This window comes from Dama dama, chromosome 29, assembly GCF_033118175.1.
Source record: "Dama dama isolate Ldn47 chromosome 29, ASM3311817v1, whole genome shotgun sequence".
Lineage (NCBI taxonomy): Eukaryota > Metazoa > Chordata > Mammalia > Artiodactyla > Cervidae > Dama > Dama dama.
The window spans coordinates 60553970-60581450 of record NC_083709.1 but is presented as its reverse complement, the minus strand read 5'-3'; the positions used below and the strand labels follow the sequence as shown (position 1 = coordinate 60581450).

General features: G+C 41.5%; 1 protein-coding gene across 1 annotated transcript in view; it reads left to right on the top strand.

The window, feature by feature from the left end:
• The window catches only part of GNA14 (G protein subunit alpha 14), a 183497-nt gene that overhangs the window by 109013 nt on the left and 47003 nt on the right, over positions 1 to 27481 (top strand). The window contains exon 2 of the mRNA XM_061132831.1: positions 5780 to 5964. Within this exon, the coding sequence (XP_060988814.1) occupies positions 5780 to 5964 (185 nt within the window). The remainder of the gene's footprint in view (positions 1 to 5779; positions 5965 to 27481) is intronic.

The window sequence follows — 27481 nt, the reverse complement described above, 5'->3', positions numbered from 1 at the left end:
GTTTCTCTACCTTGGTGTAGAAATTTGGGGTGAGTCAAGTGATTTTTCTGACTTTAGTTCAGTTCACTCGCTCAGTCGTGTCCGACTCTTTGTGACCCCGTGAACCGCAGCATGCCAGGCCTCCTTGTCCATCACCAACTCCTGAAGTCCACCCAAACCCATGTCCATCGAGTCAGTGATGCCATCCAGCCATCTCATCCTCTGTCGTCCCCTTCTCCTCCTGCCCTCAGTCTTTCCCAGCATCAGGGTCTTTTCCAATGAGTCAGCTCTTTGGTGAAGAGGTGGTCAAAGTATTGGAGTTTCAGCTTCAACATCAGTCCCTCCAATGAACACCCAGGGCTGATCTCCTTTAGGATGGACTGGTTGGATCTCCTTGCAGTCCAAAGGACTCTCAAGTGTCTTCTCCAACACCACAGTTCAAAAGCACCAATTCTTCGGTGCTCGGCCTTCTTTATAGTCCAACTCTCACATTGATACATGATTACTGGAAAAACCATAGCCTTGACTAGACGGACCTTTGTTGCCAAAGTAATGTCTCTGCTTTTTAATATGCTATCTAGGTTGGTCATAACTTTCCTTCCAAGGAGTAAGCATCTTTTAATTTCATGGCTGCAGTCACCATCTGCAGTGATTTTGGAGCCCAACAAAATAAAGTCTGACACTGTTTCCACTGTTTCCCCATCTATTTGCCGTGAAGTGATGGGACCAGATGCCATGTTCTTAGTTTTCTGAATGTTGAGCTTTAAGCCAACTTTTTCACTCTCCTCTTTCACTTTCATCAAGAGGCTCTTTAATTCTTCCTCACTTTCTGCCATAGGGTGGTATCATCTGCATATCTGAGGTTATTGATATTTTTCCTGGCAATCTTGATTCCAGCTTGTGCTTCTTCCAGCCCAGTGTTTCTCATGATGTACTCTGCATATATTCTGACTTACGAGTGCCCAAGTCACAGCTTGCTATGTGAGAGTTACATAATTTCTCTGTTCATGTCAGCTTTGTGGTGTGTAGAACATGGAAGTATTAATCTTTGCTTGGGGTGAAGTAGCATGGGACCCGAGGTCAACCTTGCCAGGGTGGAGTAGAAGCAAGCATGGCAGCATCATAGATGGAGGAGATGCAGGGACCCCAAGATTCTGCAAGAGTGGAGACCTAATCCAATCCAGGACTTTGGACCAAGCTCTGACATTGCAGGGTCTTCCCTCAGGTCCTCAGGTATCATATGGGGCCTCAACAGCCAAGAGTCATCATGAAACTGGTCTCATCACAATTGTATTTAGACAATTCATATTTCAACTCTCTGCAGTTGTCCATGATATGAGACCTGTGGAGGACTTCTCGTGTTTGTTCTATCCATTTAACCATGTCTTAAGAGCTGACTATATAGTGGACACCATGATTGTGGTACCCAAATGAGTGACTCCCAAGCTCTACCCTTCCTGGACTAAAGGTGTAACAAGAGACCTGTCTGCAAACAAGCAGTCAGAGGCTGTGCCCCAGTGGGGTGTCCACGGCACTTTGAGAGTTTATACAGGGCAGGACTAACTCTTGAGGGGATGAAAGTGAAAGCGAAAGTGAAGTCGTGTCCAACTCTTTGGTACCCCATGGACTGTAGCCTACCAGACTTCTCCATCCATTGAGTGGGTTGCCATTTCCTTCTCCAGGAGATCTTCCTGACCCAAGGATTCAACCTGGGTCCTCCCACATTGTAGGCAGACGCTTTACTGGGGATGACGTGAAAGGCAGTTCCTTCAGAGGGCTGGGAAGATCCCCTGGAGAAGGGAATGGCTACCCACTCCAGTATTCTGGCCTGGACAGTTCCATGGACCGTATAGTCCATGGGGTCGCCATGCGTCAGACATGACTGAGTGACTTTCACTTTCTAAGGCTGAGGCATTGACAATGTGGTTTCTAGCCACAGCTCTGCATTTGCACCAGCTCTGCCCTGTTGGGTGACTCACAGCCAGTTTCCTCATCTCTGAGACAGCACTCACCTTTGCCACCTCTGGAGGTGGAAGTGAAGCAACAAGCATTTTGCTTCACTGTTAAGACTGCTCTTGAGGATACACACCTGTCAGGAGGCTCTTCTTGGGCCCCAGCAGCAGCACGTGCCTGTAGGACGGTGGATCTGCCTGGGCTTAGGGTTCGGTGTGTGGCTGTGAACTTCACGTTTGTCCTCATTAAAACAGCATGACTAAGTCTATGGCCCTGGCATTCTTTTCTGACAGTAAGCTTTGTCCTTAGAGTCTGATTGGGTAAATCCCCCCTCTCTCTCTTGCTGATCCTGTATCAAGAACCCCTGATCTTGCAGGGGTTACTAAACAGAATGAGCCCCTGGTTTCTCATCTGTATAATAGAGATGATGGTAATAATTCATACATTGTAGGATGGTTGTGAAGATCAAAGGACAGAGTGTGTGCAAAATACCAGGCTTTAATATTTAATATTTGTGACTCTAATATCCACCATTGTGGGGACTAGGGGAATAACCAGAAGAGGTCCCAGAGGATCAGGATAAGGCTCCCGCTTGGCCGCTGTCCTGGTTGTTCCTGCCATGGTGGACATCACTGCTACGCCCACAGCACCCTGGTGGTTGAGAAAGGCTGAGCCATCTATTTTCCTATTTGTAGATGGTGCAGGTGGCCAAGACTGTGTGAATTCCTTATCACTATCATGTATTCAAAAATATTAGAATATAACTCAAGCTTTCAAAAGGAAGGAAATGCTATCCCAGGAATGAACTTTGAGGGTGTTGTGCTGTACGTGTGTGCATGTTCAGTCGTGTCCAACCCTTTGCGACCCCATGGACTGTAGACTGCCTGGCTCCTCTGTCCATGGGATTTTCCAGGCAAGAATATTGTAGTGGGTTGCCATTTCCTCATCCAGGGGAGCTTCCTGACCCAGGGGTCAAACCTGCATCTCCTGCATTGGAGGCAGATTTTTCTACTGCTGCGCCATCAGGGAAGTCCCGTTGAGGGTATTCTAAGTGAAATAAGCTAGTCAGCAAAAGACAAATGCTGTGTGATCATCCCACTCATATGAGGTACCCAGAGTAGTTAAACTCCTAGACACAGAAAGAAAAGAGGTGGCTGCCACGGGCTGGGGGGAGGTGATAGAGGAGAGGGGAGAAGGGGGAATTGTTTAATGAGTATGAGCTTCAGTTCTGCAGGATAAAATGAGTTCTGGAGATTGGTTGCGTAATAGGGTGAAGATGCTTAACACTTCCAAACTGCATACCTACAAATAGCGAAGACAGTAAATTCTGTTATGTGTATTTTACCACAGTCTTATAAAAGCTTATTGAGCACATTATGTGCCAACTGTACAGAATTCCTGGCCCAAGGGGAAAGTGGAAGTGAAAGCTGCTCAGTCGTGTCCTGGCCCAAGGGGAAACAACGTGATAAAAACAAACATGGCCCCTGTCTCCCCTTATGGAACTTACAGGCTGGTAGCGGAGACAGGTCAAAGGAGGAATGACATTAATGGGCAAAAGTGCAGCTGGAACAGGTGTTCCATTGAGACGTTCACGGTCCCTTGAGAACCTAGAGTGCAGGGACTGGACCACAACAGAGAAGTCAGGCCAAGAGCAAAGAGGAGCGAGATGAAGGAAGACCATCCTAGGAATGTGCAAAGCACGAACCAAGGCTGCCTCAAGGAGGCCGGCGTGGCCGGAGCACAGAGGGTGGAGAAATGTGCTGGGAACAGAGGCTGGGGAACATGCAGGGGCCAGACCCCACAGCCTCGCTGGCCACAGTGAGGAGTTTGGTCTTCCTTCCTGAGCCGCAGGGACCCCACTGAGGGTCTTGAGCCGAGGATGGGGAGACAGAAAAGCAGGTTTGTGCTTTGAAAAGATCTTATCAAATACTCAGTTTTCTCAGTCATCCACATGGAAATATTGGACGAATCCCCTAGATATTTCTCCAGGGCCTGATATTTAGAAGACCCTGACAAGAATACAGGTGAAGACCCACATCCCATAAGTCTAAATAGTTACAGGCTATAATCAAGCTGCTGCTGCTGCTGCTATTAAGTCACATCTGTTGTGTCCAACTCTGTGTGACCCCATAGACGGCAGCCCACCAGGGTCCGCCGTCCCTGGGATTCTCCAGGCAAGAACACTGGAGTGGGTTGCCATTTCCTTCTCCAATGCATGAAAGTGAAAAGTCAAAGTGAAGTCGCTCAGTCATGTCTAACTCTTAGCGACCCCATGGACTGCAGCCTACCAGGCTCCTCCGCCCATGGGATTTTCCAGGCAAGAGTACTGGAGTGAGTCGCCAGTGCCTTCTCCAGAGTAATCAAGCTAAGAAACCATTATTAATATGTTGAATCCTCTTATCATGACAAACATATCTTTATAACTCAAATGTCCAAAAAGATACAAACAACTATGGTTTTTAATGTGACTAATAGTCAACAATGTATCAAAGATGATTGAATTTAACTGTAAGTACACTGTCTGGATATTCTGTTGGGTCAAAGAAATGTGAATGAGTAATAAAATATTTTATAGTTAATCAGTCATTTTCTATTTTATAATTTTTGGCTTTTATAGTAAAATAATATTATTTTAATTAAGATTTTCATATAACTCATGTCATTTTACTAGAAATGCTGAATTAAATGACTTTTTGTAACAGGTATATTGAATATATATTGTATATATTACAATTCATCCATTTGAAATATCCAGCTTTTCTTGAGTCATTTTAGTTGTTAGATCATTTTTCATTAATTCCAATTAGAAGAAACTTTGCCCTATTGAGGTCATATCAACCTGAATTGTTAAAAAATACCTTCTTTAAAGCAATACTTGAATTTGAAAATGAACCATAAATACATTATGTTCCAAACATGGTGGTAAGATCGCATAGATAAATTATCAAAAAAACTATTAGAAAGTATTTTAATTCCATCACTTACGTCTCCTGCTTATATTGCAACTTTTTCTATCTGTCCAAGCAGTATCTCAGTCTAATGTAAAGCCCCAGCATCATGTTTCATACAGGTTGTCTGGGCATCTATACCTATTTAATGGTGATAGGAATGGTTTGATGTTGTAAAATGTTCCTTGGTTGCCATGTACAAGTGTCATGAGTTTGGAGGGCCTCCTGAAGAGCAAATTGGAATATGAGGAGGGGGAGGAATATAGACATTTGGTACAACTGGGGAAGGTGCTTTATTGTTCAAGGATCCATTGTACTCATGTGTCTGAAAGAAAGGAATTGGCAAGTCAGCCTTTTCTCCTATCCAGGGGTGTCTGTTCCTCAGACCCTCCCTGACCTCTGAGGCAGCACCCCCAGCCCTGCTATAGCTGGGATTAGCAGTAGGAAAGCCCTTAAATGTTTAGGGCTTTCAGGCACAGCGGCCAATTGTTTTAAGGTCTTAGGGCAAGGGATGTTGGGGAGCAATTCCCTGGGACCTAAACAGTGTTAGTCACGGGAGCTGATGCTTAAGATTACTCCAAGTGACATGGACACTTATGTGTCCTTTATAAATTGTGTGTGATTGCTTCTTGGCCTTTTGGCTAAGATCAAGTGTAATAAATTGTGTGTGTGTGTGTGTGTGTGTGATATTTGTGGCCCTCTAAAGCACAGGCCCTGAGGTTTAGGATGGCACTACCCTGCAGCATAAATTGCATAGGTATTCAGCAGTCCCTTTCCAAGTCCCCATGTCAACTTACTAATCCTGATATTGACCAACACTGCCACAGAGTCCTTTTTTTCTCACTCTACTCCTTTTAAAGTCTGCTGACTGCATTTTTCTCATTGATTTGTCCTATTAGGAACTGGTGAAAGTGGCAAAAGCACCTTTATCAAGCAGATGAGAATCATCCACGGGTCTGGTTACAGCGACGAAGACAGAAAGGGGTTCACGAAGCTGGTTTACCAAAACATATTCACTGCCATGCAAGCCATGATCAGAGCCATGGACACCCTGCGGATACAGTACGTGTGTGAGCAGAACAAGGTAATGTGCTTAAGAGGGCTGGAGCCATTTGTGAATGCCATGCTCTCCTCCTCTGGGTAGCCTCTGTCTCTGAACGGAAAGATTTACTGAGTGCTCGCAGCAGAGGCCAGAAGCTCTTGAGCTCAGACTCTGGGGTAGAGCTCCCCCAGAGGAGTGTGACGAATTCAGGCACAGTCTGATTTCTGCAGAAGCTCTGGCACAGTGGTGTGGTGCTGCCTCACGTGCAGTCATCTCAGTGCCTTTTTTGGGGGTGCTGAGAAAAGGGAGACATATATTTACATTTCCTCTTTCAGCTAAGATACCTGGTTACTTCTTGCTTTGAGCAATGGTGGTCTTGGGTTTACAATGGACAACTTTTTTTTTTTTTTTTTTTTTTTACAATGGACAACTTTTTAAGAATTCCTAGTCTTAGGAAATATTTTCATAAATGTCCTGCAGACTACTCAGAGAAGGCAGTGGGTTTTGTTTGTTTCTTTTGGAAGCTAGCCCTTCTTAGGAGCTAACTGATAATTTAGGAAGAGTAATGCTTGTGTCTCGACTAGCAAGGGACTCTCCCAAAGTAATGATATCAAGTTGCTATTTGCTTTCCTCTCTCTGTGGGCTATTTAAAATCCATATCTGTTTGAGACTATAGGAGAATAATGAGACAGGAAGATGGGAGAAGGAGACAATAATTTTCTAGGGTGTATAGGAATGTAAATCCATGGGAAAATACTATGAGCTCATTAAGAATCGAGATGACAGAATTTCTTTAAAATAATTCATACCAAGTTATAACACGACATGATGATAAAGAGAAAAATTCCAAGAGGAGTCCCTCGTGAATTGATTAGAAAGAATTTAGCTGCTCAAAAGCTGGAAGAGTGGCTTAAATATGGACCTCAGGAACTGCTTTATCATAAGCTTGTGGCATTTGTTTTTATGTGTATTATACAGAGTTTCAAAGCAGTAAGTCTAATTTGTTTAATCACTCAGTGACTGCATTACGTAGGAAAACTCAACATGCACCAAATTTTAGACATACCTTTAAACTGTGACTACAGTCTTGTGTCTTTACTACCGTTTCCTTGCAGTCTTGAGGAAATGAAGGAATGTATAATCTCACCTACAGCTTCAGCCTTCAACAGCGTTATGTTGAAAAGTGTGTGTGTGTGCATGTGTGACAGGCGGGGGTGGTGGTAGTGGTGGAAACTAATCTTTAGAATATCTGGTGCCAAGTAATATGAGAGGTGTGTCATGAACCATTGGGAAATTCTACAAGTAACTCTGATTCCTTTGTAAGTTGACTTTGAGTATGTGCATTATATCTTTTTGTTTTTTTTTATAAGCATATTTTAAGTTTTTGAATTTTCATTATATCTTTTTGAATGTAATTAAAAAAAAAAAATCACCCTGTACAAGCTAGTTTAAAAATTAGGTCATCTGTGGAAATTTAAGATTATTTCAGAGAAGAGATAGGTCAGGAACATCCTTGCGGTGATTTTAGTTAATCTACTTTCCTTCTTGGTAAAAAGGCATTTTGTTTCCCAGTCATAGTGGGGTGACTGGGGAAAGCTTGGAATTTAGGAATGGGTTTGTAAACAGGCCTGTTGGGAAGAGAAGACTCAAGTATGAGTCAGTTCTGCTTACCTTGGCAACATGTGTTTGTAAAAACCCAATCAGATTTAGGAATCAAGGTCTCTGGATTTCTGTTTTGTTTTCCCTCAAGGTCTTCTAGAGGTACTCTGAGTTTGTGTCTCAAACAGAAAGGTTTTACAGGGCTTGACATTCCACCACTTTCTTCTGTTCTCTTGATCTGCATTCTTTTCCATAAGGCCATGTCCCCTTGCCCACTTATCTGCATTAGTTTCCCCCAGCTGCCAGAACAAAGCACCTCAAACTGGGTGGCTCGGGACAGATTTCTTCCTTCCCAGTTCTGGAGGCGCGAAGTCTGAAACCAAGGACCTGGTTCCGGCTGGAGTCTCTGTTGCACACGGCTTGCCTGGCTTGTGGGGTTGCTGGCAATCCGCGGCGTCCTTTGGCTTGTGGACGCCTCCCTTCAGCCCCTGACTCTGTCTTCACGCAGAGTTCTCTCCTGTGTCTCTGTGCTCTCAGGGCATTCCCCACTGTGTGTCCATTTCTCCCTCTTCCCATGAGGACAGCAGTCATCAGATTAGAGCCCATCCGAATTCAGTGTAACCGCATCATAGCTTGATATATCTACAAAGACTCTATTTCTCAATAAAGTTACTTTCTGAGATTTGGGGTTTGCATGGATTTCAAGGCAACACTATTCAACCCAGTATGGTCCGACCTCTGCCTGCTCCCATGAATGTCATGTTCATTAGCAAAATACTTTCACTCCATTCTAATATCCGCCAAAGATTTAACCCTAAAAACAGCATCAACTCTAAGTCCCAAATCTGATCTAGTATCAGTTCAGAAGGCCTCCAGTCTCATCATTTAAATCCTCTATCTCAGGTATGGTGAGACTCTGGATGTGGTCCATCCTAGGGCAGAATTCTCCTTCCACACACCTGTGAAACTCGGAAGTGAATAATCACACCTTTGTCCCCTCCTCATTTGCTGTCTCTGGCTCCATTCTCAAAGCCTTCTTTCTACTTTAAGCACCTGCATTCATGCGTCATCAGCTTCCTCTTATCTCTCAAACATATGCCAGGGGTAAACCACATATTGAAATGGCTTGAACAGATGCTTCCCTGGTGGGCTCAGATGGTAAAGAATCCACCTGCAATGCAGGAGACCTGTGTTTGATTCCTGGATCGGGAAGATTCCCTGGAGAAGGGGATGGCTATCCACTCCAAACTGTTGCCTGGAGAATCCCATGGACAGAGGAGCCTGGCAGGCTACACAGTCCATGAGGTCACAAAGAGTTAGACATGACTGAGAGACCAACAAGGAGAGGCAAAATGTTGAGTAGGAAAAAAATCACTGAATTGGTCCTACAAATCCGGGCTCTGTTCATAGCTCCCTTGTAGGTCTCAGATGGGAGTCTATAAACTTTTTCTATAAAGGGCCAGAGAGAAAATATTTTCAGCTTTGAAGGCTACACAGTCTCTGCTGCAACTGTTCAACTCTGATGTTGTATAAAACCAGGCATGAGTGATGCATAAAAATGAGTGAGGCTTGCTTATAAACTCGGTTTGCAAAATATGAAAACTATTCTTAACTCATGGGCCAAACAAAAACAGGCCAGAAGTGGATGGAGTCCATGGACTGGAGTTGCTGACTCAGTCCTAGGGGAAGATGTGGAACCTCTTCCATGTGGAAATTTTGATCAATTTCTTCTCTATTATTTTCTGAATGATTTCCTCTGTGGGCTAGTCCTGATCACAAATGTGAAACTATAACCAAGTACCCTTCTTAGGTCATAAAATGATCAAATGATTAATCCTCCAGGGATTTAAGTAATTACTTAAGGAACATGATCTATTTTCTTTACAAAGTATTGCTTCATTTAAAACAGTTGACTTAGTTAAGATGAGTATGAACACAACTAATTATTAGCTTTTCTTTTCAGTCCTTCTCTCACTTCTTGTTGCTGAATATTTATTTCTATTTGATTTTTTCACAGCTAGAAACACTTCCTTAAAAATAAGTAGAGGAGGATTAAGAGCACTTTTAGAGGGTTTTATTTTAAATGTTAGCAGGATTATGGCTCAGCCAGTTTGTTGAAAATCTTTGCTTGTTACTTGGCAGGCTGCTTTTGAGAGGAAATTTGTCAGAAATTCAGAGTAGCATTTGGTTTTTAACCAATATGTTTACTCAATTAAGATTTAGCTTTGAAGATTATTTTCTTATACATTGCCTGCCTTTTTTTTTCTAAAGAAATGATTCATATGTATTTGCTCACTCTGTTGATAAGCCTTAATTTTTATGAATGTCTCTCAAGAGTGTCATGAGCACATATTAGAATTTATGACTTCTTGAATAAATATTACAGAGGCGTTTACTCAGTGTCAGGACTCCTAACATTGAATTAGCTTATATCTTATGTTGCCTGGTGATGATTTCATGGAAAAGCTTTTTTTTTTTTTTTAACTCTTTGTAGTGTCTCCAATTTGAGAAATTCTTACTCTAGGCCTGTAGTAGGGTGAAGAAAATCTTATCTCATTTTAAGGTTCTGCAGAATCTGCTTGGATGATTTAGATAAGTATTTTCCAAGGGCAAAGGACAGCCCTGCCTGAGTTTTCAAAAATGCTTGGTTTCAAGAACAAGGTCCAGGGATTCTTTTGGTAGCTGACCCCAGCTTCTTCCCTGCCCTCCCACTTACAGCAGCTCTTCACCACACTGGGATCACATCATATGTGCATGTAGCTTGCTGTTATTCAGTCGCTAAGTTATGTCTGACTCTTTGCAGCCCCATGGGCAGCACACCAGGCTTCCCTGTCCTTCACCATCTCCTGGAGTTTGCTCAAACTCATGTGCATTGACTCAGTGATATCATTCAACCATCTCATCCTCAGTTGCCCCCTTCTTCTGCCTTCAGTCTTTCCCAGCATCAGAGTCTTTACACACATTTAACTGCAAGGGCTTGTCATAAAAACAAAAACAGCGTCTTTAAAAAGGAGAGTTAGTAATTGAACAGTAAGAGGAGTATTTTGCTTGCCATTTGCCTCAATTACTTAATTTGGAATTCAGTGTTTCTAGAAGCGTGAAGTCTGAAATTCCCTTCAAAAGCATCTTTGTCTTCTACCAGAAGCTTATGCTGAGTTCCAAGTCACAGTTGAGGAAGGGGACTTGGGCCCTCGAACCAACCACAGCTCTTGAAAGTCTGAATTTGGCGGGGTTTAATTGATGCTGAAGCTGAAACTCCAGTACTTTGGCCACCTCATGCGAAGAGTTGATTCATTGGAAAAGACCCTGATGCTGGGAGGGATTGGGGGTAGGAGGAGAAGGGGACGACACAGGGTGAGATGGCTGGATGGCATCACCGACTCGATGGGCGTGAGTTTGAGTAAACTCTGGGAGTTGGTGATGGACAGGGAGGCCTGGCGTGCTGTGATTCATGGGGTCGCAAAGAGTCAGACATGACTGAGCGACTGAACTGAACTGAACTGAACTGAATTGACTCACAAGGTCTCCGCTAATTTTGTTTCCAGTTTTTCAGGTTCTACATTTAGGTAAGCAGACCTCTTTGCTGTCCGTTTCCTGTAGTGTCTTGAGTTTCAGGCCCTTGGAACAGGATGCCCCCTCTCCTGACTGCTAGGTGTATCAGGAACAAGCAAGACAATGGCCCTCAGCCCTGTCTGCACACTGGCATCTCCTGGGAGGCTTTTCTGTTGCCGCCCGAGGTACCACCCACCAGAGAGCTGGAGCTGAGTGTTCTTGGCAGGCAACCAAAGCTTTTGGATTGAGTTTTAGAAACCTCCCAGGTGATTCTTGTTAAGCAGTCAAGTTTGAGAACCACTGATACTCTATATGTGTCTTATCACTATCCAGAGGCATTCAGTTTGGATTCTACTTTCTTATCAGTCTTTCTGTGGAGGAAAGGGAGACTTCTGGTAATCTCTTCCATGGGCTGACCTAATGAATCTCCATCCCAAGGTAAATTGTGTAGCCAGCACTGAGGATGTTTGTCTAGTTCAGCAGTACGAGGGGGCTCCAGTGAGATGAGGTGATGGTAAACTTGACAGCATCTGCAGGTGACATTTTTTAATTCAGGGCAGACTGTGTGTGTTTCCTTTGAGTCTTGCATGAGCCTAGCACAGCTTCGTGCTGAGAGCTTCCAGGGGTGGGGCAGGAGTCAGGGCAGGGGTCAGGGCAGGAGCAGGAGCTGCATCTTGTTCTCTGGAAGTCACCTTACGGGGCCTTCTCACCCTCCTTTTCCTATTGTTGCTACATGGAAGTCATTTCTTTTTATTCAGAAAAGACTCAGAGATGCAGGTTATGTTGATAACATATGCAAGGTACAGATATTTTTTATAATAAAAATACCTTAAATTTTGTTTTGTAAATAGAGACATTTTATTAGGAAGTTAAAATGTATATTATATATAATATATAGGTTATATATAAGTATATACAATATATATACATATTATATAATACAAGTTATATATTTTCACTCCTCATTAATAGATATTTTTATTTACTGAGATGGCAGTTCACTAGGTATATAAAACTTAACAACCAAATATCCAACTTTACATTTAAGCAATAAAGTCTGATATTTATGGAGTAGGATTGCAGGAGATGGTTTCTAATACCAAAAGGAGCTCCGATCATATCTCATATCTGTGTATTTCTAACTCTTCCAGGTTAACTGTTCTCAGAAACCAAGTCTGAATGTCCAGAAGGGTCTATTAAAGACACATGTGAGGAAATTGAGCACAGTTAGGTAAAAATGGTCAATTTACATGGCTCTTTATAGAAAAGTTTCCCAGAACTTGATGTATCTTAAGACCCCCTATTTTCTAATTTGTATAACGTCTGTTTAAATATACTTTTCAGTCCCACTTCCTTATCCAGTTTGAAAAGTCAGAGTCTGCATGGGTCTCTTGAGAATAACGAGGCCAATATTCAGACTTCGGCTGTAGCCCAGGATCACTGGTTTTCTGGCACATGTTAAACCCAGGCTCTTTCTTCCCATGTCTTATTGGATATTAAAAATGGCATGGTGCTTTTTTCTTCTTACTAAGAACTTGGAATTCTAGCCAGTGTCACAATAAGAATAAATCCTCCACCAAAATCCTGTGCTGGAGTTTTTCCATTTATCCCAATAGTTTTCTGATTAATCAATGTTGACATTAGTGTGAAAATTGCTTAATCGGCTTGAAATATAATAAGCTGGAAAATGAGAAAGAACAGGGTAAAAATGAGAAAGAACTGATTTTCTCCTTAATCATTATCACAAGTAAATCTGACTACCCGCTGCCCATTGGGAGATGAAGAGAGTTTGAGGTCAGCGATGAGTAATGAAATAGACTGGACCACTGAAATGTTCATTTCTTCCCTAACCTCCAGGCTAGGTAAGAACCTACCAGATGCAAAGAAATGCTTTAAAAAATCTAGTGAAAAGGGAAAATCTCACAAAGTTACAGTCCAGGAACTAGTGTGATCGTCAGGCTGTTTGAACACCTATCCATTCCCTCTAACATAGGTGAAACATTTTCTTTGCATCTTTTAAATTGCATCCAACTTTGTTGCCATCTTAATATACGAAGGGGAACATGTGAAACACTTCCACAACTCAAAACCCCTTGACAAAAGTTAGACTCATCATTGGTGATGCTAGTAAAATTCTTTTTTTTTTTTAAAATCTTCCTGCAGTATAGTTGATTTACTGTGTTGTGTTGATTTACTGTTACTGTGTTACACAGCAAAGTAAGTCAGTTACACAAATATGTACTTTTTCATATTCTTTTCCATTATGATTTATCACAGGATATTGAATATAGTCCCCTGTGCTATACAGTAGGACCTCATTGTTTGTCCAGGAGAATTCTTATTATATCCAAAGTCCTTCACAATTTGCTTTCTCTTCATGGCAGAGCCAGGCTCATTTTCTGATGGCAGAGAGGTAACAGATGTGTCGACCTGCTCTCTTCTCAGCCCTGCCCTTTCTTATCACCCACTTTCTTCGCTGTGAATGAATGCCATAAACACGGGCGAAGAGGCAAATTAACCCTTAGGTTTGTTTTGGAGTCCTGCCGAGAGAATCATCGGTTCACCTGGTTTTATTGAATTTAGAGGTAGATTTTTATTAACTGGTTGATAAACTCTGCAATATTATCCTAGGCAAACCATTCTAGAAAGCCTCCTCTATAAAAAGCTTTTTTTTTTAAAGGGACTTCCCTGGTGCTCCAGTGGCTGGGACTCTGTGCTCCCAACGCAGGGGGCTCAGGTTTGGTCCTTGGTTGGGGAACTGAATCCCATGTTCTTCAAGTAAAGATCCTGCATACCACTACTAAGACTTCTGTGTAGCCAAATAATTTTTTCTTTTTTTAAAAAGCTTTTTAAAAAGTTAAGACAGGGACTCACATGGGACACAGTAACTAATCAACAGAAACACATTGTTAAAAGGTTTGTGTATATGTATCTGAGTGCCTGAGTGTGTGTGTAGGCGTGAGTGAGTGGGCCTATTTACCAATAAACCTACCTTCAAAGTTAAAAGCATATTCATTAGAAGCCAAAACAGTTGGCTTTTTTTTTTTTTTTCCCACTGACACATCCTTTTGGAAACTCAAGTGTTTCCAGGGAGCTTTGAGACATTGCATCTTAGGTACTTCACCTTGATTTCCTTTTTCTTTAAATTTTTATTTTATATTGGATTATAGTTGATTTACAGTGCTGTGTTTCAGGAGTATAGCAAGGTGACTCAGCTACACATATCCATATATCCATTCTTTTTCAGACGATTTTCCCGTATAGAGTATTATAGAGTATTGAGTAGTGTTCCCTGTGCTATAGACTAGTTCCTTGTTGACTGTCTATTTTGTATATAGTGGTGTGTTTATGTTAATCCCAAACCCTTAATTTATCCCTTCCTACCCCTTTGGTAGTCGTAAGTTTGTTTTCTTAGTCTGAGTCTGTCTCTGTTTTGTAAATACGTTCATTTGTATTTTTTTTTTTTTTAGATTCCACATATAAGTGATATTGTGTGACACTTGTCTTTCTCTGACTGTCTCCACTCTGACAATCTCTAGGTCCAGCCACGTTACTGAAATGACATTATTTTGTTCTTTTTTATGGCTGAGTGATATTCCATCACATACATGCACCGCATCTTTATCCGTTCCTCCGGTGATGAATATTCAGGTTGCTTCCGTGTCCTGGTGGTTGTCAGTCGTGCTGCAGTGAGCACTGAGGTGCATGTAACCTTTCACAGTACAGTTTCCTCTGGGTATATGCCTAGGAGTCGGATTGCTGGGTCTATGGCAGTTCTGTTTTTAGTTCCTTAAGGAGCCTCCATACTATTCTCCATAATGGTTGCCCTAATTTATATTCCCACCACCGGGGTAGGTGGGTTCCCTTTTCTCATACCCTCTCTAGCATTTACTGTTTGTAGACTTTTTGATGATGGCCATTCTAACTTGTGTGAGATGATACTTCATTATAGTTTTGATTTGTATTTCTCTAATAACTAGTGATGTTGAGCATTTTTACATGTGCTTTTTGACCATCTGTATATCTTCTTTGGAGAAATGTCTGTTAAGGTCTTCTGCCCAATTTTGATTTCTTTTATTATTATTATTATTATTTTTGCTTTTGATTAACATGAGCTATTTGTGTACTCTGGAGATTAATCCCTTGTTGCAAATATTTTCTCCCATTCTGTGCATAGTCTTTTCATTTTGTTTATGGTTTCCTTTGCTGTACAAAAGCTTTTAAGTTTAACTGAGTCCCATATGTTTATTTTTGTTTTTATTTTCATTATGCTAGGAGGTGGATCCAAAAAGATACTGCTAGTGATTTATGTCAGAGTGCTCTGCTTGAGAGTTTTATAGTATCTAGCCTTACATTTAGATCTTTAATCAATTTTTAATTTATTTTTGCATATGGTGTTAGAGCATGTTCTAATTTCATCTTTTTCACATGTAGCTGTTGAATTTTCTCAGCACCACTTATTAAAGAGAGTGTCTTTTCTCCATTGTATGTTCTTGCCTTCTTTGTTGTAGATTAATTGACCAAGGGGTGTGGGTTTATTTCTGGACTTTCTATTGACCTTGATTTCTGACACTTAAAACTTTGTCAGGTTTAATTAAGTATGATCTAAAATAATGTAAAAATAGGTTTCACATTGTTACCATCACCTTGTATCTTCCCTAAATTTTTAAACATTCTGGCATTTTATATATCTGTAATTAGCTGTAAAGATATAGGCACATTTGTTTCAGTTGGCCGTTTATGGATTTGGTTAGAAAATTATTTGCTTTTGTGTGTACATGTATAAAGACTAGAAAGCTGATTAGTTTTTCTAGATTCTCTTTATTAAAAAACACATCTAGTCTTTTAGTCATTTAAATAGTTACAGTGGAGCTAGTTGCAAAGAGGTTGAAATCAATAGGAATAGCTTGGTATTTTAGGTGCCTCAAAACTCTGCCTTCCATTTATACTGAGAGCTCAAGTGGTTGAATGATGCCATTTGTGGGAGACCATCATGATTGACCAGTGGTCACCAGTTCTCCCCAAGACCCCAAACTCTCCGGCTCCTGTTGTATCTCTGCTTTGTGTTGACATGGAATATCTTTCCTAGTGAGCTGTGTGGAGGCTTCACTTTGGGGGTTAATCACCATTTATCGTTATTATCATGCACGGTCACTATAATTTGGATCAGTCCATTTGTAGAGCCCTGACAGTGTTAGGAATTTCCCCAAACAAGAAAGTCTTTCTTTCCAAGTTCAAGTTAGTTCTTGGTGTGCTAGAATGAGACCATGACTGACATAAAGTTGAATTTGCCTCTGCCTCTCATTTACACCCTCAACAACCTTCGACAGGTCACCAATGTTCTCAGTCTTTGTATTTCCTTCCTTAACTGAACGCTATGTTGCCTCCCTGTCATATTCCAAAATTTAAACATGTAAGTAACCTACCTTCAGAAGCAAAAAATTGCATTTCTTGTGTCCTAAAAACATTACTTTTCTCACCAAGATTTTCTTTTTTGGTATTTTATCTTACGAACTTCCTAATTAATAAGACATTACACCAGGTGTTAATATAATGTTATATATAGCATGTCAGCATAAGTTATTTTATTTCATATAACCTAGGAGTTCTTTTCAGATATAGTATCTGCATCTCCTGCATGTCCTCTCGCATTTAACCATGGGAACAAGCATCTGTGGACGAGAATGTTCCTTACAGAAATCTTTGGTTACAGTGATAGAAAGATGAGGCAGGGTTCATGCAGTGTCTTTCAAGTTGCTTGATTTCCTTAAAAAACTTTAAATGACAAGGTTAAAGGATTGGAGAAGAATCTTGATTAGCATATTGTCTACTGAAAAAAATAACCACAACATGAGAGCTATGAGTTAAATTTTATTTGGGGCAAAATGAAGACGATAGTCCCGGAGACAGCATTTCAGATAGCTCTGAGGAACTGCTTCAAAGAGGCAGGGTGGAAGGTCAGTATGTATGTGATTTTGGTGAAGGGGAAGTGCATACAATCAGGCACATACCTTTTTTCAGAAAGTTGCTGCTAGTCACGAGCAGATGTCACCATGAAGGATGTTAGTGCTTTTCTAGATATGAGGAGATGTAAGAATTTGGCTTAAAATCTTCTCCTGAAAGCATCTAACTATCTGAAGATCTGTTCTGACAGTTTTTCCCAGAGCACAGAGTGCCTCGTTCCTGATCTCTGCCCTGAACTCGGTTCAGGGGATGTTGAAGATCAGCTGCATGATCTCATGATTTAATTCTTGTGGAGGGAGATGGTAAGTGCCAATTTGTAGTTGGCAAAATGATGTGATTTCTGGTGATTTCTTCACTCCCTCCCTCAAAGAGAAGTGTCCAGGTTGGACCAGAAAGTTGGTGGCTCTGGCTGTCCACATCTGATTATAACCCAGGCGGTGGGCTTTGTCTCAAGGGAAACCAGGAACTTGTCCTTTTGATTACACTCTCCATTGTCTTATCCACTAGGGACAATCATCGCCACTGTAGTTAGAGTTGTTCATTTTTATTTTTCCCATTTGGCCAGAGATGACCCTTCTCACTATCAGTAAAGGTGATCAACCACCCCTAACCTCATTGCAAAGTCCATTCATTTTGGGTATGAAAGTCTGCGTATGCTAGTTTTGCATCCCACTTCCAGATGGGTAGTATTTCTGCCACTAGAGGTTAACGTGAATGGCTGACGATGCCTAATCCTCATTGCCACCTAGGAAACTTAGAGATGAAGACCCAACCCATATCAATAGTAGGCACTTGCTGTGTCTTTGTTTTATGAATTAAGTGAATGTATAAGGTAAAAGTGCTTTCTTGATGAAAAGCTGGGCCCAGGAGGTGATAAAACGGACAGCTAGCCTAGACTCCTCGGGCTTCTGGAGTCTAACATCAACTGGCTTTCCTTGAAGCAGGGCGCCCTGAGTGAAGATCTCCCAGTGGCCCCTATCTCCTCAGTGACTGTCCGCAGCTCTTGCAGGAACATGTCCCAAGCCTCTGTCCGTGGTTCTCTTTCCAGTGGTTGAGAGCATTACAGTGCTGTCTCTCCTGGCTGCTCCATCATGTCTGTTTCCTTCAGCTCTCAGACAAAGGTGGTGCCCCCCAAAGATATGCCTTTTGAATTCCAGGTGGACAGTATTAGAAATCTCCAGTTGTTACATCATGGCTTTGGCATTAAAAACAAAATGTAACCATCCAAATAGGCTTTTTTTTTTTTTTTTTTTTTTTTAACAAGCATACTAGCTTTGGCATCAGCATCTCGACTGCTACCCTCTCTCTCCTTCAGCTCTGGACACAGTGACCTCCTTCTCTTGACCCCAGGAGTCCTGATGCTCCTTCAAGTCCAGGACTTTGCACATGCTCTTCTTTGCTCTTCCCTCCTCTCTGTGCCTAGCCAAGTCTTTCTTGGTCTCCACTAGACATGAAGGCCAAGAACATGTGTGCATCCACATACCTTTGCAACTCCAGCGCTGACATACACGCAGGCCAGTTTACCAAAAAACTATTCACTGAAGAACCAATTTCTGGGGCAAAGAAATCTGATTTTTAGGATCCCACACATAGGTTTTGTTGTTTTTAACAAGCATCCTGGCTTTGGCATCAGCACCTCAACTGCTACCCTCTCTTTCCTTCAGCTCTGAACAAAGTGACCTCCTGTCTTTTTCCCAGGTGATCTTAGGGCAACATTCTGGCCTCTCCTGAGCTTGCCTCTGACAAGCCTTCCAGCCTCATCTGCTCTCCCTGGTGGATTATGTCTTCTAGCACATCCCATGCCACTCTGCTCATCTTCTCTATCCATTGGAGCATCCTGACACCCGTTCCCTCTGCACTCATAAATAGCCAACTTCATTTATTCGTCTTGAGTAAGGTATCCAATATAGTAGCAAACTTTCTTTGATACCTTCCTCTCCCATCTTCCCTGGGATGAGGCATTCTTTCCAATACACTCATAGCAGGTTGTATTAACAAAATACATTGTAATTATTTATGCATCTCTCCCACTTCAGTCTAGGAGATCTTTGAGAGTGGAAATCATATTCTGTTTATCTCTACATCCCTTTGGGCTCAATAATTATTAGCAAAGTGACATTAAGACCTTGTGTGAAGTTGTCATGAACCCCACGTTTCCTGAGAGTTTTGTCCATGGGGTGAAATCCACAATCTCAGAGGATGAGTGAGCTGTTCTTTACATGTTTTTGCATCCCCTTTGGAATTGTGGTAATGGGCAAAAAGGAACAGAGTCTATAAGACCATATTTATCTTTTTCTAAGAAATATTGAGCAATTGGAAATATTGCTTCTGAGTTTCGGGATAGTTCAAAAAGCCTTGCAGAGTCATGGGGCTCCAAATCCCTTGCAGTAAGCTTGGGATAGGGTATATTCAGCCCTTGGGTTGTGTTTAGTGAACTACAGAAGTACTCCAACTGTGAGAACTAGGTCAGGGATGATGATTCTTCAAGTTGAATCACCAGGCAATGGTTTTGAAATCCCACGGGGCTAAAAAAAAGATGGTGCCATAGGAAGAATGGCTTTTTGATGAGCTTGAGAGAGACTCAATAAATAACCCTCTTCAACAACCAAATTCTGAAGTAATCAAGAAATAAGACAAAGAAGTAAGGTGATCAGTTCACTGTTGCTAAAGCTAAGGGTAGAGAGGGTGGCTCATAACTGAGGCATCTGACCTTTCTAATACCGAATCCAGAATATGATAGACTGACCCATAGGGTCATCATTAGCTCTGGGAGACCCAGGCTTTACCCACAGGGGCAGGCCTCCGACAGCACAGCAGAGAGGAAGGAGCAGAGGGCGGGACCGCCCCTCAGCTGACATGCCCCCCTAGGGAGAGTGGTTGTCCCCTGTGTCATAGCACGTGTCAGAGGCCCTATCTTCCCATACGTAGCTCCCTCAGGGAGAGAACTGTATATTCTTCTGGGCATTAAAATGAGTGTGAATCTGTGCTGTGCTTTATTGAAGATGTTCCATGGTGGCTCTGTGGTAAAGAATCTGTCTGCAATGCGGGAGTCACAGGTTCGATCCCTGGGTTGGGAAGATCCTGGAGGAGGGCATGACAACCCACTCCAGTATTCTTGCCTAGAGAATCCCATGGAGAGAAGAGCCTGGCAGGCTGTAGTTCATGGGGTCGCAGAGTCGGACACGACTGAGCGACTAAGCACGCATCGTTTTATCTTAAGCAGTTCTTCAGTGCGGGTGCTGGCAGTTGCCCCCACTTTAGAGATGTACGAACTGAGGTTTATGGAGGTTGAATGACATCCCCAGGCTCACACAGGTGTTGTGTGTCAGAGCTGAAGCTGAACCCAGGCAGCTTCCCAGGCAGAGCTGTTGACCCCTATGCTTTGAACTTCGCTATGGTCATATAAGGCCATGTACAGTGGAGGTCCTGGGTCGTCATTTACAGTTAATTATGAAAGCAGTAAACGATGTGAAAGGAGGATTCTCTGTCTTGAAATCTCTATTCCTGGCTGCTCTCATTAATTCCTTTTTCCCTGGCTGGAATCCAACCAGCTCACACAACTATCGGTGCTATCTCATTATTTACACAAAAGGGTCATGCAATTAAAAAAAAAAAAAAAGCCAGAAATATCAGAATGTTAGTACATCTGTTGGATGAAGTTTAAGGATTGGTGAGCTCTCTGTTAAGTGGATTTGAAATGGTTGCCTGGAGAATATATTTTTTTCTTTCCCTAGATGAGAGAAGTAAACAAGCCAGAAATTATTTCAAATTTGTTTTGCAAATTGGAACAATCAAAACATAACAGTGACCTTTGAACCAATGCCAGAGAGTTAGGAAAGATCAAATAAAATCTGAAGAATATATTCTGATAGTGGCATAAGTGGGGTTCCTTTTGGTTTTGACATCCTGCCTGGATTGCATCTCAAGTGCAGTTACGTGTTTTAACCCATTTCACCCCAATCTATTCGGACCTGGAGACCTACTCATGAGCGCAGTTTAATTCAATTGGAAAAATCACGGAAGTAGTAAGAAGAGGGCTGTGAACATGATCTCTTTCTGCATGCTAAGCTGCTTCAGTTATGCCTGACTCTTTGCATTCCTACAGACTGTAGCCCACCAGGCTCCTCTGTCCATGGGATTCTCCAGGCAAGAATACTGAAGTGGGTTGCCATGCCCTCCTCCAGGGGATTTTCTCGACTGAGAGATCGAACCCACGTCTCCTGAGGCTTCTGCATTGCAAGCAGATTCTTTACCCCTGAGCTACCAGGGAAACCCGTGATCTCACTCATCCTCCACAGAAGCACACACACTTGCTGCACCTCCAAGCTGTCTGCCTCAGTGAAGAGCAGTCCCTGCCTCCCAGTGCCTTAGCGAGCTGGCACAGGGTCCTGTACAGAGAACATGGATCTTCTGCTTTTTGTCCAACTTTATGGACCCTTTGACATGCTTGGGGTCTAAGAGTAAGGGAGCAAAGCAGGAATTGGAAATTGTGTCCAGCTAATTAGCTGGATAATTTGGACAAGTTAGTGGTCCACTCTAAGCTTGCTTCCTTGCTTTAAAAGGAGGGACTAGACTGATGGATCTTTAAACTTTTGAACTGTAGAGGCATGAAAGATCCATCTTAGAACTAGAGAATAGCACAGTGAGGCCATTCTAGGATTTCATAAGGTTATGGTCAGCTTGGGACAATTCTTTTAACTTCTATTCTTTCCTGCCTTAAAAAATAAACTTTTTTTTTTTTTCTTTTTGAGACAAGAAAATGTCTGGTGCCCTGCAATCTTGGAGCTTGAGTTTCAACTCCCATAATATGGAGATAGTTTGGTGCCTTCCTGACTTTGGCTGGTTCTGAGACCATCTTCTCTGCCCCAAAGGCTGGGCTGCTTCATCACTTATCATATAATATTTGAATCCAAGAGCTGGACTCTGTCATCACTTATCACATAATCTTTAAATCTTAGAGCATCACCAGACAAGATGTCTCGTCATTCACTTTTCTCTCTGTGGACACTTTTCAACTTTTGTACTTAACTTCTGTCTGCTCTGGGAGCTACCTCCTAATTATATCCTAGGAGCCTGATATAGAAAAGACCAAAGGAAACATTGCTTCTCTGTCCCAGGGGCATCTTGGAGGCTGCTCCTTAGTGAGATGCCCAGAGGCCATTGACTGGGAATCAAACTTAAGTGTGTGATAAAGACCCATCTGAGAGCAGTGTGCTTTGGCATAAGGACTGAAGGATATTCTTACTGTGCTCAGGCTCATCTGTTTAAATGTGATTAAACATTCTTGACTAATATTGAAATAAAGTACTTATTTCGTCAGTTCTGGTGAAGCAAAAGCCCTAAAGTGTCAACCCAATGAGAATATATTCAAAGGGAGATTCATCCTGAATCCCACTCATGAAGTATGATTATAGAGTCGGATTTTCAGAGCTTGAAAGAACCCTCAAGTATCCTCTAGGTCAACTCAAGATCTTTTCTATTTGGTTTAGGTAATTGAAGTCTAAAGAGATTAAAAGCTGTGCCTAAGGCAAGTGAGGACTTGGAAGAATCCCTTAGGGTTCTGTCTCATGTCAGTCTAGTAGGGATCGAAACATGAGGCTTCGAGTGAGGTTCTGAGGTCTGAAACATCACCTTGTCAGTTGTGAAGATCATGAATTGAAGAGGCATCTATAAAGTACTGTCTCTTTATTTTTCAATTCATGCTTTATATAGATTGGGGCATTATTTTATTTTTGTGCTTTTCGAGTAACTGTTCCTCTCAGTTTTTTTTAAAGAAAAGTTTCACAACCGGAAAAAATGTTGAAAGAATAGCACAATGAACACTTTTTTTTTAAATTGTTTTTAACTTTTTAATTTTTTCACAATGAACACTTTTGTACCCACTGTTAGTTGTTAGTATCTTGTGATTCTCTCCCTTCCTTCCTGTCCCTATCGGTACTTTTTGCTCATGTGTACACACACACACACACACACACACACACTCTTTATGTGAGTAAAAGTCAGCTCTAGGCATTGTGATGTCACCCTTAAGTACTCCAACCACTGTCTGCTCAGAGCCAGAGCATTCTCAACAGAACCACAATCGCTTTAGCATGTCCAGGGAAGTTCACTTTGTAGCTTTAATATTATACAGTAAAAAAAAATGCATATCCAGATGTCTCCATATGCCCCCAATATGCCCTTGATAGCCTCTATTTTTTAATCTAGGAAAGAATCAGGAATTGCATTTAGCAGTCATCCTTATTCTCCTTTAAATTACAGTATCTCCCATCTTCTAATTTATGTCTCAAGTGATATTGATAGTTTAAAGAGTTTTGGCCAATTACCTTATAGAATGTCCTGCAATCAGGATTTATATTTTTGTTTTCTCGTTAGATTTAAATATTTGGGCAAGAAAAAAATATAGAGGAAACCCCATACACCACAGGTAGGAGTGTAAAAGATGCAGTCACTTTGAAAGAGAGTCAGGCAGCTCCTCAAAAGGTTAAAACAGAGTTCCATATGACCCAGCAATTCCTCTCTTAGGTATATACCCAACAGAATTGAAAACATAGCTTCACACAAAAATGTGTAAATATATGTTCATAGCATCACTATTTGTAATAGAAAAAAAGGAGAGACAACACAAATGGCTAATAAAATGTGGCGTATCCATACACTGGAATATCGTTTGGTAATAAAAAGGAATGAGGTACTGATGCATGCTACAACAAGCATGAAAACATTATGCTATATGAAAGAAGCCAGTCACAAAATGTCATATTTTATAGAATTCAATTCATATGAAATTTCCAGAATAGGCAAATCCAGATGGAGAGAGAGGAGATTTGTGGTTATCCAGGGCTGGGGGAATTGGGGGAAATGGAAAGTGACTGCTGAGGGGTATATGGTTTCTTTTGGAGGTAGTTAAAATATTCTAAAAATTATGGTGATGGATGCACAATTCTGCAAATATAACTAAAAGTTACTATTGAATTGTGCACTATAAGTTGTATATGATATGTGTATGGTATATGAATTGTATCTAAACAAAATTGTTACTAGAAAATAAAGAATACTATGTGGTGATGTGTCCTCCCCACTGGGCACTTTAAGAGCTACTTAATCCCAATTTGTCCTGCTATTGTTGATACTAAGCTCTGATCACTTGGGTAGCATGGCTCCTGTCAGATCTCACCATTGTGAACGTGTCTCTCACCTTGAGATTAAGTCATCTGAAGGAGGACACTTAACCACTGTGTGGACAGCCGGTTCTCCACCTGTTAGTATCCACTGGTGATCCTTGCAAGTAAGATCGATTTCACAGATGAATACAAAATGATGATTTTTAATGGTCGTATTTCTTCCGTTAATTATTAACTAGTAGCTTTCTGTAAAGAAAGTATGCTTCTCCCTCTTTTCAGTTTAGTTCAGTCGCTCAGTTACGTCTGACTCTTTGCAACCCCATGGACTGCAGCATGCCAGACTTCCCTGTCCATCACCAGCTCCCGGAGCTTGCTCGTGTCCATTGAGTCAGTGACGCCATCAATTATTAAGCAGAATTATCATATGACCCAGCAGTTTTGCATCTGAGTGTATCCCCAGAAGAACTGGAAGCAGAGACACACACTTGTGCGTTCATGCCAGAATCATTCACTGTAGCCAAAAGGTGGGAACCACACACATGTCCATCTCCAGATGAGTGGATCAAAAAAAGGTGATGTATATGTTCAATGGATATCATGACACTTAAAAAGGAACAGAATCCTGATACATGCTACAGCATAGGTGAATGTGGAACATGTTATGCTGAGTAAAATAAACTGACACAAATAGTGTTTGATTCCCCTTATATGAGGTACATGAGGTGATCAAATGCATAGACACAGAAAGTAGAATGGTATTTGCCAGGGCTGGGGGGAGGTAGGAATGAGGAGTTATTGTTTAATAGATACAGAGTTTTGGTTTTCAAAGATGAGAAAATTCTGGTGATGGATGATGGCTGCACAACAAGGTGAATGTATTTGATTTTGCTGAACTGTACACTTAAAAAGTTAAGATGGTAAATTTAATGTTTATGCATATTTTATCACAAAATCCCCTCATTAGGTTCTTCTTTACTCTTTTTTGTTTAGAAATATTGTCATTATTACTCTTTCTGATACTGGAAATTGGCCACCAGGAAGCCCTTCAAGCTACTCCTATCCCTTTTGGACACAGCCATCTCTCCATGATTCCAGTTACAGGGGGATTATAGTCAGAAACCAAGGTTGGAATGCTTAGTGAGCTCATCATTAAGTCGTCATCCGCTTCTCATGCTTTGAGTAGATAGAGCTAGGAAAACAAACACACACGTATATGCACACATACCTAATACTAATACACACACATGCACATATGCATACACATGCAAATATATTTAGACATATTCTTCATTAGTCTCCAATTTAAATCTGATACCACATTTTCCCCACCTCATCTCAGTTCATATTTATCCCCCTTCTTCCATAGTAACAATTCTGATTCCCAAGAATACCTACATATTTACTAATTTGCTCTATCCTTCAGTGAGCAAAAGAGTTTCAGATTTATCATACTGAGACCACAGATCATTTAAACACTAAAGAATAAAATTCACATGTTCAGATTACTAGCGGTGCTAAAAGTATTTTGTGGACCTGTTTTCCTTTCTTCCTTACTGAGTGGGGAGGGTGAGATTAAGGTCATGGTGGTGTTTGTGTAATTCAGTCGCTAAATTGTGTCCAGTTCTTTGCGACCCCATGGTCTTCTCCTCTGTCCTCCAGTATCTCCCAGAGTTCGCTCAAATTCACGTCTATTGAGTTGATGATGCTATGGTGGTGTTGATAGAGATTAAAAGATTAAAAAGAGAAAGGAAGGGGAGAGTGGGAGGGATGAGGAGAGAGAAAGAGAATGAGAGAGTGTTTCAACATTTAAAGTTTTCACATGAAAAACCCCCAGTAAATAGAAGTGAGATATAGTAGAAGTAAGAATTGGGAGGAGAGGAGCCAACTGATTTAAAAAAAAATTTTTTTTAAGTATCTGGTTTGCTGACTTTTGGAGTAAATGCTTTGTATGTTTACTTAGACAAGAAATAGTACAGAAGGTTAGACTCAGTGAACATAGACAGATGTTTTCTATGAATTCCGATAAGATTTTTATCCTGTGTGGGGAGTTCAGTTGCTGCGTTTGGCTTTGATGGTGACATTTTCTCAGACGTGGCATTTGATCCGGCAGACATGCTCTACATGGTTGTTCTTGAAACGAGGAATTGATTTATTTTTCAAAGGTTCTCCTGCCTTTGGAAGAGAACCAAATCTCTCTTTCAAGTTGGAGAAATAACTTCCTTTGGAGACCTAACCTCTTTCTCACCCCAGCAAGCCATTTGGCCTTTTGTGTACAAGTTGGGTAAGCATACTTAAACATGAGATTCTTTTTCTTCCTTACTGACTGCTCAAACAAGCTGTTTTTCCTGCTATGAAGTATTCTCATTTCTAAGAGAGATGGTGAGATGGTAGTGGAGACACTCTGAAACAGGCATCCCAAGACCTATCTTGGTAATGGGTAATGAGTCTTCTCAGGAGCTTTTTCCTCTGTAAACATTCCTGGCACTTCGCCTTCACAAGAGAGCTCTGTGTGGTCCTGACAAGGTTGCCTTGCAGGCTGAAGGCCTACGGGAAGCAGGTTCCCTGTGAAAAGCAGGCCTCATGAAACGACGCTCCAGTTTGTATAGTCTCGTGTGTGATCAAATATTTAAGGCCTTTAAAAAAATGACAGTGTTTATAAGGGCCCTTGCAAAGAATTTCTGATGGAAGACAGTGAAAAGATTTGTTTCCATTACTCATAGCCTCAGTCCGCTGTGATGGGAGTTGTTTAAATTTTAAGTTCTTAGATGGAAACTTAACAAAAGTAGGTGATGAAAGTTGTTGGAATGGGTAATTTGGGGCCAGGATGAGTAGAGAGGTGACAGCACTCTCCCTGGAGGCAACTTTGTGTGCAAGCCATCCGTTGCTTCTCCCCTGGAATCCGTGTGTTCTGGCCTGTGTGAGGATGTAAAGGTGTGCTCAGTCAAGTTAGATATTTGTTATATTCCACAAAACATTTTTAGGAGTCACTGCAAGCACATGTTAATCGTTCATGTCCAGAGGAGTGGAGAAATGGGAAGGGATATTAACATTATGTATTTCCTGAAGTCAATTTTCACTTAGCAATTTCCTCTGTATTTCTATGGGAAGGTCAGTGGAAGCTTTTGAAATTGTTGCACAGAAATGGTTTCCTCAGCATGAAAGCATTTACTGGGTGCCTCCTGTCCAGGTTCCTTACTTTTTACAGCTTTATCTCTCCCTAAAACTCCTTGAGGGTCAACCCATGAGGACTGGTATTCATCACACCCCACTGGAAACAGTTGGTTAACTCATGAAGACTGGCATTCAAAACAGGTCCTGCC